The sequence below is a fragment of the Coregonus lavaretus genome (genome assembly GCF_964263955.1).
Source record: "Coregonus lavaretus genome assembly, contig: HAP1_SCAFFOLD_575, whole genome shotgun sequence".
NCBI lineage: Eukaryota > Metazoa > Chordata > Actinopteri > Salmoniformes > Salmonidae > Coregonus > Coregonus lavaretus.
In genome coordinates this window covers 169,492-187,610 of record NW_028156223.1, presented here as the reverse complement: position 1 = coordinate 187,610, position 18,119 = coordinate 169,492, and the positions used below count along the sequence as shown (strand labels likewise).

The 18,119-nt window shown below is 45.5% G+C and overlaps 1 protein-coding gene across 2 annotated transcripts in view; it reads right to left on the bottom strand.

The window, feature by feature from the left end:
* LOC311126596 (guanine nucleotide-binding protein subunit alpha-11-like) overlaps positions 1 to 17,864 on the bottom strand; it is a 28,158-nt gene extending 10,294 nt beyond the window's left edge. For both annotated transcript variants that reach the window (XM_084200588.1, XM_084200587.1), the window contains exons 1-3: positions 16,834 to 17,864; positions 864 to 1,048; positions 415 to 569 (exon numbers count right to left, since the gene is read on the bottom strand). In XM_084200588.1, coding sequence (XP_084056714.1) covers positions 415 to 569; positions 864 to 1,048; positions 16,834 to 16,969 — 476 coding nt within the window. In that variant the 5' untranslated portion in view covers positions 16,970 to 17,864. The remainder of the gene's footprint in view (positions 1 to 414; positions 570 to 863; positions 1,049 to 16,833) is intronic.
* Between the last annotated feature and the right edge of the window lie 255 nt (positions 17,865 to 18,119).

Here is an 18,119-nt window from a genome sequence, read left to right as displayed (position 1 = left end):
TTATTCTAAGGTTTGACTTGACTTAAAGGTCAGCAATAGATTGTGTAAATGGTAAATGCGTGTGCAGTCGTCATTTTATTGATTAATAAGTACTGGAGATTTATTCCCAGCACCTCTTAGGAGGCAAAGCAATGGTGTATGTTCAATTAGCTGAGTGTGAGGGGTGGAGAGAGCAGAGTGTGTGAACTGTAGTGTGTGTGTGTGTGTGTGTGACTGAGTCTCAGCCGCTCACTCTATTTCTAGCCATCAGCTCTCTGGAGTGGGGGCAACCAGTCAAGAGGCACCACAGTAAACCACACACACCAAAACCCACACGCATACCCCTTAACCCCAACACACACACCCACGTGCACTCACATCCACCCCTCCCCCACCCGAACAACCTCTTACACACAGAGACACACCAGGACATACTATTTAGTGGAGTCTGAAAGCTGGTATTCTCTGCGTCTGTCGTAGGCCTCCTGTATCCCAGGGTCGGCCCACAGGGTCTTGATGGCGCTGATGTAGGGCTGGTCGAAGCCACAGATCTTCTCTATGTCCACCTCCTTCACTAACATGGCATTAGACTGGGGAGAGAGGGGAGAGAGAGACCGAGAGAGAGAAACAGAGAGAGAGAGACAGACAGACAGAGAGAGAGACAGACAGACAGAGAGACAGAGAGAGAGAGAGAGAGACAGAGAGCGACAGAAGGGAAGATTGAGTGCAATGGTACTGGATTGTGTTTGTGTGAGTGACTGTAGATTAGTTCACACCAAGCTCTGGTCGTGTGTGTGTTTATGTGTGTCGTAAGCGGTTTTGATCTGGTTTTGGTTGTGTGTGTGGAAGGCAGTAGTTTTTATGGTTGCATTAGTACTTCCTACCCGGTTCTGTTCGTATTTGAAGGGGATCTTGAGGTTTTCTGTGGCTTTGATCATAGACTGCATGGAGGTGAAGATGTTCTGGTAGACCAGCCTGATGAAACCCCTCTTGTCCTCTTCTGTGTAGCCTGCCCCATGGATGATCCTCATCTGCTTGATGAATGTACTCTTCCCACTCTCTCCTGTACCTGAAGACACACAAACATATTACACCCACTGTTAGCACCACACTCTCCTGTACCTGGAGACACACACATAGAACACCCACTGTTAGCACCACACTCTCCTGTACCTGGAGACACACACATAGAACACCCACTGTTAGCACCACTCTCTCCTGTACCTGGAGACACACACATAGAACACCCACTGTTAGCACCACTCTCTCCTGTACCTGGAGACACACACATAGAACACCCACTGTTAGCACCACACTCTCCTGTACCTGGAGACACACACATAGAACACCCACTGTTAGCACCACACTCTCCTGTACCTGGAGACACACACATAGAACACCCACTGTTAGCACCACTCTCTCCTGTACCTGGAGACACACACATAGAACACCCACTGTTAGCACCACACTCTCCTGTACCTGGAGACACACACATAGAACACCCACTGTTAGCACCACACTCTCCTGTACCTGGAGACACACATCTACAGTGAGCTCCAAAGGTACTCGTTTTGACTCTGTACTCCAGCACGTTGGATTTGAAATGATACAATGACTGTCAGCTTTAATTTGAGGGTATTTTCATCCATATTGGATGAATGGTTTAGAAATGACAACTATTTTTGTACATAGTCCCCCCCCCCCCCATTTTATGGGACCAAAAGCATTGGGACAATTTCACTTATATGTGTATTAAAGTAGTCAAAAGTTCAGCATTTGGTCCCATATTCATAGCACACAATGATTACGTCAAGCTTGTGACTCTACAAATTGGATGCATTTGCTGTTTGTTTTGGTTGTGTTTCAGATTATTTACCATTCATTTCTATTGGGCACAAAATAATGTATTGTGTCATTTTGGAGTCAGTATTTTAGAACAGAATGTTTCTAAACACTTCTCCATTAAAATGTGGAAGCTACCATGATTAAGGATAATCCTGAATGAATCGTGAATAATGATGAGTAAGAAAGTTAGAGGCATAAATATCAAACCCCCCAAAAATGCTAACCTCCCCTGTTATTGTAATGGTGAGAGGTTAGCATGTCTTGGGGGTATGATATTAGTGCATATGATTAACTCATCATTATTCATGATACATTCAGGATTATCCGTAATCATGGTAGCATCCACATTAATGTAGTAGTGTTTAGAAACATTCTATACTTATTTAGAATAAAAGTGACTCCAAAATGGCAATACATTATTTACCATTAATTTAACATTTGTTTGTTTGTTGAGGGGTGTATTTGACCCCCTTTTCGTGATATCCAATTGCAATCCAATTACGATCTTGTCTAATCGCTGCAACTCCCCAACGGGTTCGGGAGAGGTGAAGGTCGAGTCATGCGTCCTCCGAAACATGACCCGCCAAACCTTGCTTCTTAAAACCCGCCCGCTTAACCCAGAAGCCAGCCGCACCAACGTGTCGGAGGAAACACTTTAACGGTTGTGACACAGCCTGGGATCGCACCCGGGTCTGTAGTGACGCCTCAAGCACTGCAATGCAGTGCCTTAGACCGCTGCGCCACTCGGGAGGCCCATTTACCATTCATTTCTATTGGGCACAAAATAATCCAAAACAAACAGCAAATGGATCCAACAAACAGCAAATGCATCCACACAGTTACCAACACCCTGTGCTGTGCAACAGTTGCGCTAATTTAGCGGGATAGGGGTGTGCTATTCATAAAATAAAAAAGGTGTGTTAACTGCATTAACCCTGCAATACATCACTGGAGAGCATAGTATACAGAGAGACAGACAAAGACAGAGAGGGCGAGATAGAGAGAGAGCGAGGGAGGGAGTTGTGCTGTGAGTGCCAGTGTGAAGGGGAATCCAGTGAGAGCTGTTTCAATAGTGTCGTTCCTTAACACAAACAGCTATGACAGCAGCAGACAGCTTCTAACAGAAGGAACCAGATGCTTGTCAGAGCTCCACAGCCATGTCCTCCTCAGACCACCGCCAGCACCACCCAGAGCTCCATTCAACCCAACCTGCACTGCAGTATCCATTCACCCCTATGGCCAACTACAAACCATAGGACGGTTTGGGGTTACTGTGAAATCCTACTACTGTATGACCACCAGTTAGACTCCCCTCACAGTTTCCAAAGTAGTGCTTGCTCACTCCCACCTCATGAATTTAAAAGCATTGGCTTGGTGTAGGCATGGGCTACAGGGAGTTTCCACTGCCTTCACATTCCTTCTTTCACCAGTCCATTCCTTTCCAATCCATGAAGTGGAATGAATGAGTGCACACTTCAGGGAGAAGAGTAAGAATCGTAACAGAGGAATAGGTTCAAATGAGGCTTTATCCAACCAATGACATACAGTGGGAAAAAAAGTATTTAGTCAGCCACCAATTGTGCAAGTTCTCCCACTTAAAAATATGAGGCCTGTAATTTTCATCATAGGTACACGTCAACTATGACAGACAAAAATGAGGAAAAAAAATCCAGAAAAATCACATTGTAGGATTTTTTATGAATTTATTTGCAAATTATGGTGGAAAATAAGTATTTGGTCACCTACAAACAAGCAAGATTTCTGGCTCTCACAGACCTGTAACTTCTTCTTTAAGAGGCTCCTCTGTCCTCCACTCGTTACCTGTATTAATGGCACCTGTTTGAACTTGTTATCAGTATAAAATACACCTGTCCACAACCTCAAATAGTCACACTCCAAACTCCACTATGGCCAAGACCAAAGAGCTGTCAAAGGACACCAGAAACAAATTTGTAGACCTGCACCAGGCTGGGAAGACTGAATCTGCAATAGGTAAGCAGCTTGGTTTGAAGAAATCAACTGTGGGAGCAATTATTAGGAAATGGAAGACATACAAGACCACAGATAATCTCCCTCGATCTGGGGCTCCACGCAAGATCTCACCCCGTGGAGCAAAAATCCCAGAACCACACGGGGGGACCTAGTGAATGACCTGCAGAGAGCTGGGACCAAAGTAAAAAAGCCTACCATCAGTAACACACTACGCCGCCAGGGACTCAAATCCTGCAGTGCCAGACGTGTCCCCCTGCTTAAGCCAGTACATGTCCAGGCCCGTCTGAAGTTTGCTAGAGTGCATTTGGATGATCCAGAAGAGGATTGGGAGAATGTCATATGGTCAGATGAAACCAAAATATAACTTTTTGGTAAAAACTAAACTCGTCGTGTTTGGAGGACAAAGAATGCTGAGTTGCATCCAAAGAACACCATACCTACTGTGAAGCATGGGGGTGGAAACATCATGCTTTGGGGCTGTTTTTCTGCCAAGGGACCAGGACGACTGATCCGTGTAAAGGAAAGAATGAATGGGGCCATGTATCGTGAGATTTTGAGTGAAAACCTCCTTCCATCAGCAAGGGCATTGAAGATGAAACGTGGCTGGGTCTTTCAGCATGACAATGATCCCAAACACACCGCCCGGGCAACGAAGGAGTGGCTTCCATAATTTGCAAATAAATTCATTAAAAATCCTACGTGATTTTCTGGAAAAAATTCTCATTTTGTCTGTCATAGTTGACGTGTACCTATGATGAAAATTACAGGCCTCTCATCTTTTTAAGTGGGAGAACTTGCACAATTGGTGGCTGACTAAATACTTTTTCCCCCCACTGTACACTGAACAAAAACAGAAACGCAAGTGTTGGTCCAATGTTTTATGAGCCAAAATAAAAGACCCCCGAAATGTTCCCTGTTACTGAGCATTTCTCCTTTGCCAAGACAACCCATCCACATGACAGGTGTGGCATATCAAGAAGCTGATTAAACAGTATGATCATTACACAGGTGCACCTTGTGCTGGGGACAATAAAAGGCCTATCTATAATGTGCAGTTCTGTCACAACACAATGCCACAGATGTCTCAAGTTGATGGAGCGTGCAATTGGCATGCTGACTGCAGGAATGTCCACCAGAGCTGTTGCCAGAATTTAATATTCATTTCTCTACCATAAGCCGCCTCCAATGTCGTTTTAGAGAATTTGGCAGTACGTCCACGTGTATGGCATCGTGTGGGCAAGCGGTTTGCTGATTTCAACATTGTGAATAGAGATGGCAGTGGGGTTATGGTATGGGCAGGCATAAGTTACAGACAACGAACACAATTGCATTTTAAATCGATGGTAATTTGAATGCACAAAAATACAGTGACGAGATCCTGAGGACCATTGTGAGGCCCATTTTTTTTTAAAGGTATATGTGACCAACAGATGTACATCTGTATTCCGAGTCGTGAAATCCATAGATTAGGGCCTAATTAATTTATTTCAATTGACTGATTTCCTCATATGAACTGTAACTCAGTAAAAAATCAATGAAATTGTTGCATGCTGCGTTTATATTTTTGTTCCGTATATAATCCAGGGGAGGCAGGGGATTGGTTCAAACAAAACTGTCACATGACCTGACTGCCAGAAGTAGACCCTTGTCTTTCCAGGAGAAACACGGGACCCTGCCATACCATCATCTCCTTTAGCTAATACAAGCCTCTCCAGGGCCCAGCCAGACAATCTAATTGATTTCGCTAAACTGTCCATGCTGTCAGATATGTCAAAGGCTCTTTGTCCCAATACTACAGCCATTTAAGAGAGCTGGAGAGGAAATAATACATTCTGGGATTCCTAGAAGATGGGGGACAGGGGGTTATGGAAGACGATAACAGCCATATCATTGGGTGAGATTAAAGAACTTGTCCTACATCTGAATGTTGAGCTGCTTGTCTTTTTAAAGGAGGGGTGTTCCCCTCCATGCCTAGAGGTCCACAGTACTGGTGGTTCTCTGTTCTCCCTGGTAATTAACTGATTGATTTGTGTCACCAACTGTCCTCACCTGGGTCGTGTCTAGTCCACATGAGACGGAAAGAAACTGAGTGAAACGGGGAGGTACTATCTGAACTTGTCCAATCAGACATATTCATTTTCTGATGCAGTGGTTTTATGAGAATTCACAAAACACACATTTGGCAAAGTAAACATTTTAGCTAGATTTACTTCACTCGCTGGCTAAACCCTCACTAGCCAAGGGGGCTGCTGGTAACCCATATTTCACAGCCTCTCTGCACCATATGCCCAGAAATACACATATACCCTGAGGCAGGCTACTGCCATGTCAATCCCTAAACACAGATCTGCCATATCTGCAAACTGAAAGAGACAGAGAGAAAGAAACACCACCACCTACATTCAAGGTTTTTGAAGAGCAGCCATATTTCGGTTGCCATGGCAACCCCTCTTCTCTCCTCTCCCTTTTTCTTCTCTTTCCTAGCGGATAGTAAATATAACTGTGCCTCGGGCTCTCTCTCTCCATCCCGCTCTGCTGCTATGTAGAAGGGCCCTGCTCCTCTCTTCAGTCTGTTAGATACAGTTCTGAGGAGGAGGATGAAGTTGTCTCTAGACGCTGCTGATGTAAGGTCAGTTTTGTATTTTCCCCTGTTACAGTATTGGGATGCAGCCCAAGGAAAGAGGACGAGGCTGTTACAGTATTGGGACATTGCCCAAGGAGAGAGGAAGATGCTGTTACAGTACTGGAACACGGCCCGTGTCCTCAGTGAAAGATCAGTCTGAGGTCTGATTTATTTCTCGTGACCCTGTCATAAGATCTCTCCCTTCATCCCTCTTCTGTTCTGTCGCTTCCTCTCCTCTACAGAGCACACTACCAGCCTCTGTCTCCCTCCCCCCTCTCCTTCTCTTCACCCAGCCTCGCCCTTACTCCATCTCTCCTCTCATGCCCCTAATCTTCGTCTCCCTCCTACTCCCTGAGGCTGGAAATCCACCTCCCCCATTATCATCCACCTCCCCCTCTCTTCCCTTCGCCTCTCCCCTCACTCTCTCATTCTCCTCCCTGTCAAGCATTTGGGATATTCAAAACTAGAATCTGTCCATTCTTTTTTTGGTGCCGACCTAGAAAAACGAGGTCACCTTTTAATAGATCACACTACTGGGTTTGATAACGCTTTCCTTCCCAGTCGGCAAAGAGAGAGAGCGAACGAGAGCAACGCTTACATATACACTCACACACCTTTTACTAGCTGACACTACTTGGGTCTTTCCAGCTAGTAGCGCGAGAAAGAAAGCAGCGCTTAGAAAAACGCCCACGAGGCTACGCCCACACACACACACACACGTCTGGTAAAGAGATGGGGTGTATGTGGTTTCAGATATGATGCTGGCCAGAGAGCAGAGTAATAGGGGAACATAGCACGGATACCTCAGCAAACACACACACACAGTCCTGATTTCTAGCGGACACTAAACACTATATTTGAATAATTATTTGGTAAATGCACACAAAAACATTGAATGCATTTGTTTAACATGCAATTCTTCAGGGAAACAGAAAGCTAGGATGAGGTCAGCTAAAAATCTGGACGATGTGTTGTGTGTTGAACTTGAGTAGTGTGTGTGTATTTATTGTAAATATCTCCAAAAGAAATACAAAAAGAAAGTCAACCCCAACAAACCAGACCAAAGTCTGCACATGCAGCCACAACCTGTAATATCTCTGAATGGATTTCCTCTGCTGACGGTTTAGTGCAATTTAACTACCTTACTATTAAGTTAAATACAGGTAATTCCTTTTCAACTACATTGGTTTGTTTTTTTATTCCGTTTCCACGTGTGGATTCTGTTTTTATAGGGCCCTACCTAGTGATCTATGTGTGTGTATCAGTGTGTATGTAAATCCAGAGGTAGACATTTGCATTGTGGTGAAGCAGACTGCTGATAACAGGCTAGGTGAGGTTAACCAGTGGTAAACTGTGGTTGATTATCTGTGGTTTATTTCTGGACTTCCCCACTGTGGGATGGGAACGTGATCATAGATGCTGCCCAAGCTTAGTCTACAATGTCTCACACCTGACAAACACTAAACTATTTCTTAGTGTCTGGGTATTTTTCTATTCGTTTTCCCCCCATGATGGTATTGTTGTATGATGGTAAGGCATACAACACACAACCAGCTGCCTACCAACTGTGGTTATATGGATCCTGTGGTCAGCCCCAGGCCAGTCAATCTTACCTACGCTATGATGACCCACTTCCCTTACTTGGCCTACATAAACAAACACACACACACACCCATACCCCCAAGCTTAGGGTAAGAAGGGGGAACAAACACATGTACCAGTGTATCAGTTCCGTTCTGACATCATCAACAGGAGGAAGGGAGGGAATCTAAAGAGACAGAAAAAGGGCGTGATGAGAGGGGGGGTGCAGAGAAAGGAGAGGGATACAGAGAGAGGGGGAGAAAGACACGTGTGGGTCTGACCACTGAGGTATAATAAGAACTGGAGACTGCATCCAAGATGTCCGCCCTTTGTTTTCAAGGTAATCTACTCACGTTCGCATACGCCGATTCATGAACCGCCTATAGCCGGATTGCATCCGGTTTATATGGACCAGCATCACGTGCACTAGCACTTAGTGCATACATGGAGCAGCAACGACGTCATCACGTTATCCAAAAATATGGCAGACATTGGATGAATATAAAATGTTAATATCGTCGGCTATGAGTGATGAAAAAAATATATATATGTAAAAAAAGAAGAAGAAAAAAGAAAAAATGCCTCAGCGACAATTATTTTTATAATTCAATGGATTTTTTGTGCACAAACGTGATGACTAAAGGGTCTTATTAGCAGGCCCGTAATTTCGTGATTTTAGGGGCAAGGCCTTTTGGCCTTCAAGAGGTGCCCAATCTGCCAGGGCACCAAGGCCATTAACCAAAATAGCCAATTTAAATTGGTTTGAAAACCGAAAAAAAAACACTAGCTATTCTGTTAAGAAAAACAGAAGTATGTAAATGTACATAAATAATTAGCCTACATGTCGAAGTGCAGGTGATAGCCTATGCGTATTGGCTACAGCATGTCATGTCCAGACCGATGCTGACATGAGGGAGGCGCCTGAAAATGTAGTCGAACTTTAAGAGAGACTTAATTACATATATAGGCTAAACGCCAGTCATGTTTGATAAATATAATGTAGGATCATTATTACTATCTAAAGGCTTGATTCTGTCGACATACTTGAGGGACCTGGAAGTTTATAATTTTATGAGGCATTTCTTAACATGTTCTGACCATAGGCATGTTAAGTGGATTCTTTTATAAACACTTCCTCATATGCCATTGAAACCAGTGTCTCATGTTCTCAACTTTCTTTCGTTGTCCAGCAGCCAAAGACACAATCCTAGTCATTAACAACCAATGCGTCTTTAGGTCTTCCCAACGCCTCGATCACACCGACAGCGTCATTGCATTTTGGTACATCAAAAGTACATTCATTTCCAATGGAACGCTGCGTTTGCCATGCAGCATTGCGTTGCAGAGGCAGTTGCAGTGAGTTCTGTGTGGTGCATAGGTTGGATTTATCGAACGTATGCGTCAAACTGTATGCTTAGATGGCTTGACAGAAATGGTAGCAGAAGGTCATATGAAACCACTCGCATTTGCAGTGCACTTTTGCCGCTAATTGCATTTTGGAACATTCATGCTTATAGCCTTCCTGCCGTGTGCGCATTGCTTCGCTTATAATGTGAAGAAAAATAATAGTTGATCAACATTTTAAGCTTAACGTTCTGATCTGTTGCATCAGCCTCATTGCTTTTTTTTTTTTTTTTTTTTAATGTACAGTGGTTGTATTAATTTGGATTTTATCGTGTCCCACAACTGTCCCAGAGTATGTTTGAGATATTTATAGAATAGGTCAACTTGTGTACTATGGGGGATAGTAGATTGACATAGGCTAGTGCTTTTGCTGTTCGTTAGGCCTACTTATCCTGTTGGCTGACGGAAAGTAAATGTGGACAGTTCTAACATCTTCAATATGCGCCTCTGAATTCGATAGGAATGGTGCGCGGTTGCATCCCTGATGGGTCCGTCTTCACTTGTAGCCTACTTCGGAGCTGCGATGCCTGTGAGAAGGACCCAATCACATGACAGGCATTGGCTAATATGAATTTAATTATCTGAGAGAGCCATGTGAGTGAGAGGTGCTTCGGAGCATGGCGATTGTCAGCTGGGAGAAGGGAAGAATAATTACTGTATTCAGCCCAAGGGCACAATGGCCACAAGGCATGGATTTTTTTAGGGGGCATCGACGGCCACCGCCGGGAAATTCGAGGCCTGCTTTTTAGGAATTTACTGATCTGACTTCTCTATATGGCCGTCTATGTAAATTACTTTCTGTGCCAGGCGTCAGTAAACTGCAGTACCGAAGCAAAGCTGTAGGAGCAGTCGAAACCGTGCTTCTAGAACAAAACCCTGGCCCCTTGGGTCTGACAAGGCGTAGTAAATGAGACAGTTTTCCCCTCTACCCTCACAAGGCTCAAAACTGCAACCAAAAAAACACTTGCATTTGCAACCATTTGACTTGGCAGTACGACACCGATTTTTCAATGGTCGCTAGGGTGCAAGTGAAAAAAGAAATGTAGTTGGTCACGTTAGTCTTTGGTTCACAATTAGCTTTTCAAACTATTATTAAGATTTATTCAAAATAGCAATGGGTATGTATGTAAACCAGGAATTCAATTTTTTCCTCCCGAGTGGCGCAGTGGTCTAAGGCACTGCATCTCAGTGCTTGAGGTGTCACTACAGACCCCCTGGTTCGATTCCAGGCTGTATCACAACCGGCTGTGATTGGGAGTCCCATTGGCCGGTGTAGGCCGTCATTGTAAATAAGAATTTGTTCTTAACTGACTTGCCTAGTTAAATAAAGGTTAAAAAAATAAATATAAATAAAAAACTATCAATGTAAATATGATAGTCAAGTTAAAATGTCATTATTTGTGTATGGGGGGGTAGGTCATTATAAGCTATAGGTCACTTGCTCAGCCTGCAAATTAAAGATAACATTTAAATGATGCGCGCATCATCCGCTTTCCCTGGCCAGTTCTCTTTTCATTCGGGCCAGTAGCTTTCAGTTGGCACTGGCCCGGTGTGCCACTGGCAAATGTGCCTGAATGTCAAGCTCTGCAAAGGCATGTTAATATAAAAGACGGCTAACCATTATTAGGTTCTGTATGGAACGCGGGTTCATTACGGGACACCGCCGAGCAGTGGTGAAAAATTGGAACGACCAAACCATGTGCTGGTGCCATCAACTGAAAAAGTTGGTAGCACCAGTGCCACCAGAATTAAAGAAGTTAGTCTAGAGCCCTGCCTCATAACGCCCCTACATCTCCAGAGAGAAATGCATGACCCCGTTTGGGCTGTGTGTGTGTGGTGTTTCATGAGGATTGGCGGCTGTGGGACGCACACTCGATTAAAATCCTCTTCATTAACAAGGTGAGCATCAGGGAAAGTATTTATAGGCTGGCTTCTGAGTGTGTGTGTGTGTTTGTCGGACTGTGAACCAGCCAGTCAGTCACTGTGGGTCAGAATCATAGAAAAAGTTGGGTGAACCTGGACACCTTGTTGATGGCCTAGGAGGTGCAAAAATGGCCGCTATAGAATTATGCGATTTTTATGTAATAGTATTTATGTAATTTTAGGTAATTTTATGTAATGCAAGTCAGATTATCCCTAAACCTGACCCTTGGCATGGAGGGATTTAACACACACACACGGCTGTCAAAACTAGCTCAAGAAGCATGACTACATTCCCTTATATGACCAAAATAAGGAGAGAACACCTGAGTCTTCTCTTCTCCAGGCTATTTCCACTCTGACCGTCACCAGGGTTTAGAACTAAACCCCTCAGCCTGCCCCTGGCTAGTGAGTGACCACCCAAATCGAACTTCATCTGAGCTAGTTTCTTCTCCATCGGGAGAGTCTGAGCCCTGCTAGCCCGACATGGAAACCCCTCCCATTTGGAGCGAAGCAGCAGGGCAAGAAAGTGACTGAGTAGGTAGCAGTTAATTTAGCCAACAGCCCAGGTCACCCAGGCCACAGATACACAGCCCCAAGTCAGGCTACAGAGGCCCCCAGCACAGCCAACACAGCCCCAAGTCAGGCTACAGCAGCCCCCAGCACAGCCAAAAGTCAGGCTACAGCAGCCCCCAGCACAGCCAAAAGTCAGGCTACAGCAGCCCCCAGCACAGCCAACACAGCCCCAAGTCAGGCTACAGCAGCCCCCAGCACAGCCAGCCAGCCAACACAGCCCCAAGTCAGGCTACAGCAGCCCCCAGCACAGCCAGCCAGCCAACACAGCCCCAAGTCAAGCAACAGCAGCCCCCATCCCAGCCAGCCAGCCAACACAGCCCCAAGTCAGGCAACAGCAGCCCCCATTCCAGCCAGCCAGCCAACACAGCCCCAAGTCAGGCTACAGCAGCCCCCATCCCAGCCAGCCAGCACAGCCCCAAGTCAAGCAACAGCAGCCCCCATCCCAGCCAGCCAACACAGCCCCAAGTCAGGCAACAGCAGCCCCCATCCCAGCCAGCCAGTCAACACAGCAGCCCCCATCCCAGCCAGCTAACCCCAAGTCAAGTTACAGCAGCCCCCATCCCAGCCAGCCAACACAGCCCTAAGTCAGGCAACAGCAGCCCCCAGCCCAGCCAGCAAACCCCAAGTCAAGTTACAGCAGCCCCCAGCCCAGCCAGCCAGCCCCAAGTCAAGCAACAGCAGCCCCCATCCCAGCCAGCCAACACAGCCCCAAGACAGGCAACAGCCGCCCCCAGCCCAGCCAGCCAACCCCAAGTCAAGCTACAGCAGCCCCCAGGCCAGCCAGCCAACCCCAAATCAAGCTACAGCAGACCCCATCCCAGCCAACACAGCCCCAAGCCTGGCAACAGCAGCCCCCAGCCGAGCCAGCCCAGAGCCTTCTCTGTATTTTGACCAAGTAGAGGCAAACACCACCAGAGCTGTGGAGCATGGCTGGTCCCATGGCCTGATATGGCCCTCAGCAGCACATGTTACAGGGGAGATGGGGGGAGGGGGGCAGTAGAGAGTGAGTGAGGTCGCCATAGCCTGTCCCATCTTCAGGCATTACAACTCAACTCTGGTCATACAAGCACTTCATACTCCAACCAACTGAGCCATAGGAACCCACAGTATTTGCATGTACAATCAACTCCTGATAGATGCAACAGCTTCGGACTGTTGTACTCGTAACATCATGCATTTAACAGGAGCGTGCAGAACTATGGAGCATTTAAAAACAATGTAATTGACCTGGAAAACCACACTCAGCCCTAGTGAAACGTGTGACTAATAGGAGTCAGTGACATATCAGGCTAAGCTTTAGCCATGTTTAACAAAGCCTATTATAGACCTGGACTAATCCTTCCTTACACCTCCTTATCCCCGCTCAGACACACAAATACACAGCCTTAACTCACTTAGAATAGTCTGTTTACAGCATGACTGATCACTGGGTACACAGAGGCACAGGCACACACTGCCTCTCACGGAAGTCCCACTGACTGACTCAAATCTGAAAATCTGATACAGGGAGTAGACTTCTCCACTGATCCCTGATCAGGGCTAGCCTGGTCTTCACAGGCTTTAGTTCCTGCAGAAGTAGTACTGGCTTTAGTTCCAGGCCTGGTCCTGCAGAACTAGAACTGGCTATAGTTCCAGGCCTGGTCCTGCAGAACTAGAACTGGCTATAGTTCCAGGCCTGGTCCTGCAGAACTAGTACTGGTTTTAGTTCCAGCCCTGGTCCTCGACTCACACAGCATTGCATCACAAGAGTAGGAATAGTCAGTAGGTATAAACAGAGATATATTGATGAAGTGAGCAGTCCCAACCCACACATCCATCATCTCTGTGCTCCACTCTGAAGCAGTAGAATTGAGACATGCAAGTGGGGAACAGTAATCCAACAGAGCATACTGGATAGATTTTGTGTGCGTGCGCACCAAAAATATAGACGCAATACACAAGAATTTCAAAGATTTTACTGAGTTACTGTTCATCAAAGGAAATCAGTCAATGGAAATAAATTCATTAGACCCTAATCTATGGAATTCACATGACTGTGAATACATATTTGCATCCGTTGGTCACAGATACCTTTTTTTTAAAGTAGGGGCGTGGATCAGAAAACCAGTCAGTATCTGGTGTGACCACCATTTGCCTCATGCAGCGCGACATCTCCTTCGCATAGAGTTGATCAGGCTGTTGATTGTGGTCTGTGGAATGTTGTCCCACTCTTCAATGCCTGTGCGAAGTTGTTGGATATTGGCGGGAACTAGAACACGCTGTCGTACATGCCGATCCAGAGCATCCTAAACATGCTCAATGGGTGACATGTCTGGTGAGTATGCAGGCCATGGAAGAACTGGGACATTTTCAGCTTCCAGGAATTGTGTACATTGGATGAATGTCATGACAATGGGCCTCAGGATCTCGTCAAGGTATGTCTGTGCAATCAAATTGCCATCGATAAAATGCAATTGTGTTCGTTGTCCATAGCTTATGCATGCCTATACCATAACCCCACCGCCACCATGGAGCACTCTGTTCACAACGTTGACATCAGCAAACCGCTCAACCACACGTCACCATACACCAGTGTCTGCCATCTGCCCGGTACAGTTGAAACCAGGATTAGTCTGTGAAGAACACACTTCTCCAGCGTACCAGTGGCCATCGAAGGTGAGCATTTGGCCACTGAAGTCGGCTACGATGCTGAAATGCAGTCAGGTCAAGACCCTGGTGAGGATGACGAGCATGCAAATGCTTCCCTGAGACGGTTTCTGACAGTTTGTGCAGAAATTCTTCGGATGTGCAAACCCAGTTTCATCAGCTGTCCAGGTAGCAGAAGAAGCCGAATATGGAGGTCCTAGGCTGGCGTAGTTACACGTGGTCTGCACTTGTGAGGCTGGTTGGACATACTGCCAAATTCTCTCAAATTACATTGGAGGTGGCTTAGAGAAATTAACATTAAATTCTCTGGCAACAGCTCTGGTGGACATTCCTTCAGTCAGCATGCCAACTGCATGCTCCCTCAAAACTTGAGACATCTGTGGCATTGTGATGTGACACAAAACTGCACATCTTAGTGGCCTTTTACTGTCCCCAGCACAAGGTGCACCCGTGTAATGACAATGCTGTTTAATTAGCTTCTTGATATGCCACACCTGTCAGGTGGATGTATTATCTTGGCAAAAGGAGAAATAGTCACTAACAGATGTAAACAAATTTGTGCACAGAATGAGAGAAATAAGCTTTTTGTGTGTATGGAACATTTCTGGGATCTTTTATTTCAGCTCATGAAACATGGGACCAACACTTTACATGTTGCATTTATATTTTTGTTAAGTGTGACATAGATATATTTATATTTTTACATGATCTAGGCCTAATATGCTCCCTACAGGTTCAAGTCAACACAATATAATCAAACAAAATTGAATCCAGTAGGATGGAATGTGATTAAATAGAAAAATCACAAAATTGCCTACAATAGAATAGTGTCTCTCTGTGTGGTTTGGTTTGGCCTATTTCTCAGAACTGAGCCAGGGTCTACAGGGAAACGACTGGAGAGAGGGGCAATCATACGTGTCAGACAACCTGGGATATGTTTTGTAAGCGTGAAACGGGAGCAAACGTTTCTGAAACAGAGGTAGCCTACTAACCGAACTGAACTTGTCCAATAGAAACACTAAAAGTAAAAAAAAAAAGTCTAAAAGACCGGTAGACGCTGGCAATCTAAGGCCAGTTATTTATTTTTCTCCAGTGGCTAAGGTTAGGATTTAGGAAAGATAAACTGATCCTAGAGACCTGTGTCTAAGGACAACTTCTACTGCCAGGAGTGTTTAAAATAGTTTCTCCTGATTTTGCCTCCATGCTCTCCGTCGTGAGGGTCTATAAAAGCACAGAGACACATATACAGACACACACACACACAATTATATTCTACTTCATGCTTCTGACTGATGTTGAGAAGCTGCACCCAATGTTTCAGATATACATTTAATTCAGAGAGCACACCAGAACTCTTTCCCATATAGAGTCTAGGCCTAGTTATATGAATTGTATCTGCCAGGTTGTGCAATGTGTGACCCCCTAGTCCTATTCATCCATTCAGCTCACCTGTATTCTTTATTTAGCTGTACAACTGTAACAATCTTTCACCTTCCAATGGATCATTCATTGGGGCTGGGGTTAACATACAAATAGCCGGGAGGGATCTGTTTTCTGCAATACAGTACCATCAACATGACCATATATGCTTAAATTCTTTTCACTATCAGATTCATTCTGAAATGGCCCTCTCCAGTCCTTGTAGTAATAGTATTAGTAGAACTTGGATTCAGTAATCGTCAGCAGATACAACAATGTGGTCACACTAACGTTGCTCATCTAATAATTCATAGTTAGCATAACCACTTGATTTGATTATGAACCATTCTCCCGTTCTAATAATTAAATTGAAGCCTAGCACTTAGCTAGCTAGCTAAACGTAGCTAGGCTAATTGACTAGTTAAACCAGGGGTGAGTGGATGGTAAGCAGGATACACAGTTAGCTAGCAAGCATGCAATGCCAGCAAATAGCTAGATGCAAACGTCAGGTTGCTAGTTGGTTAGCTAGCACTAACACCAAAAGCGACCAGATGTTGTCGAGTGGCTTGGTGATTTAGCTAGCAACAGAAGGTAGCTAGTTACCTACCCATCTGACTAGCTAACAAACTCGTTGGCTAACCAAACACATATCTAGCTAGCAAATGTTAACTAACTAATACATATTGACTGGTTAGCTAACATTAGCTAGCTAGCTCACTTGGGGAAAAATGGAGGCCTGAAGCTATCTAGCTAACCTATATTGTTAGCTAAATTGATATTACACAAAACGTCAACTAGCTAACTATGGTTAAAATAAACCCCAAAATATAGTTGACAGTTTGAGTTACCGAGAAGGAGCAATTTCAGTTCTCTCCTCGAGTCCCGCTTGTCTCGCCGGAGTTGTTTGTCTATCTCCGCATTGATTCGTTTCGATTCCTTCGCCTCTTCACTCAGGCAGCAAGCCATCATCGACTCCAAAGTCATCCCTCCTGGTTTTGGCAGCCCGCGGTTTAAAAGGGACTATCTGGATGACAGACTTCGGTTGGATGGGTTAACGTTAGCTAGGTATCTAATATCCCTACCCTTGCTTCTAATTAATGTCTGACGAGGAGGTGGACTAAGGGGTCTTGGATGGGAATGGGGGGAGGGGAGCTAGGGGCCTCGCTGTCAAGTTGTCCCCCAACCGAGAACTGTCCGACTTTACCCGTGTACGGATCTCAGCAAATCACGGGAGGATCGGGGAAGAGGGGGCAGTGTCGATGCGAGGGGGTGTGTTGAGGGCCTCTCTCCGTTGATGCTCGCTTCAAGCCTTGTTTTAGATTTCTCACGTTAGCTAGCTAGTTGGACAACTAGCTAGCTGCCTGGCTAGCTAACTATCCCTTTAGCCCGCCTCGATTGCGATACCCCCTGTCCACTGATTCGGCTCGTGCGTCCCTGGTCCCTGGCCTGACACAACGAACGGGGCTAACTGCACTGTCGCGACATCCAACAACAAGCTAGTTAGCTAATATAGCCAACTGTCCGCCTTCTCTGCGCTGTCCGCCCCCTAGCTAGAGCCAAGCCACAATTGTCAGTAAAATGCACACGAAGGCGCTGCATCCATATGGCCAGTCTTGCAATGGCACAGTCCCCGCTTCCCAGCAAATGTTCGTCCTCTTTTTCTATCCAACTAAACGCTAGCTAGGTTCCAGCGTTATTATGTCTCGTTAGCTGAACGGCTTCGTGATGTGTCAGAGCTGTGATGCTGGCAAACTGAGAAATGATCATTCCCCAGTCAGATTTGGCCGACTAGCTAGCATTGCCGCATTCGATTGAATCTCGCATCATTTTTGGCGCAGTTATCGAGCTATCTAACGTCAGCTTGCTAATACATTTCCCATGAAAACACAGCCGCTAATTATTTTTAATTTTTTTAAGGGTATTGGTGGCCTTCGTTCAAGAAGATGGATCCATCACTCGCTAGCAGATCGTTACGTCTCCGTTTCTGTGGAAAACCGTGGGCATGGCACACTCTAGATTGATGCCAAGAGGGTACTAGGCAACCAAAGTGAGTGACAGTGGGTTTGCGCGTTACATGAGCGGGAAAAGGGGCGGGACGTCATTTAATTCTGGAGATGGATTCTGAGAACCACTA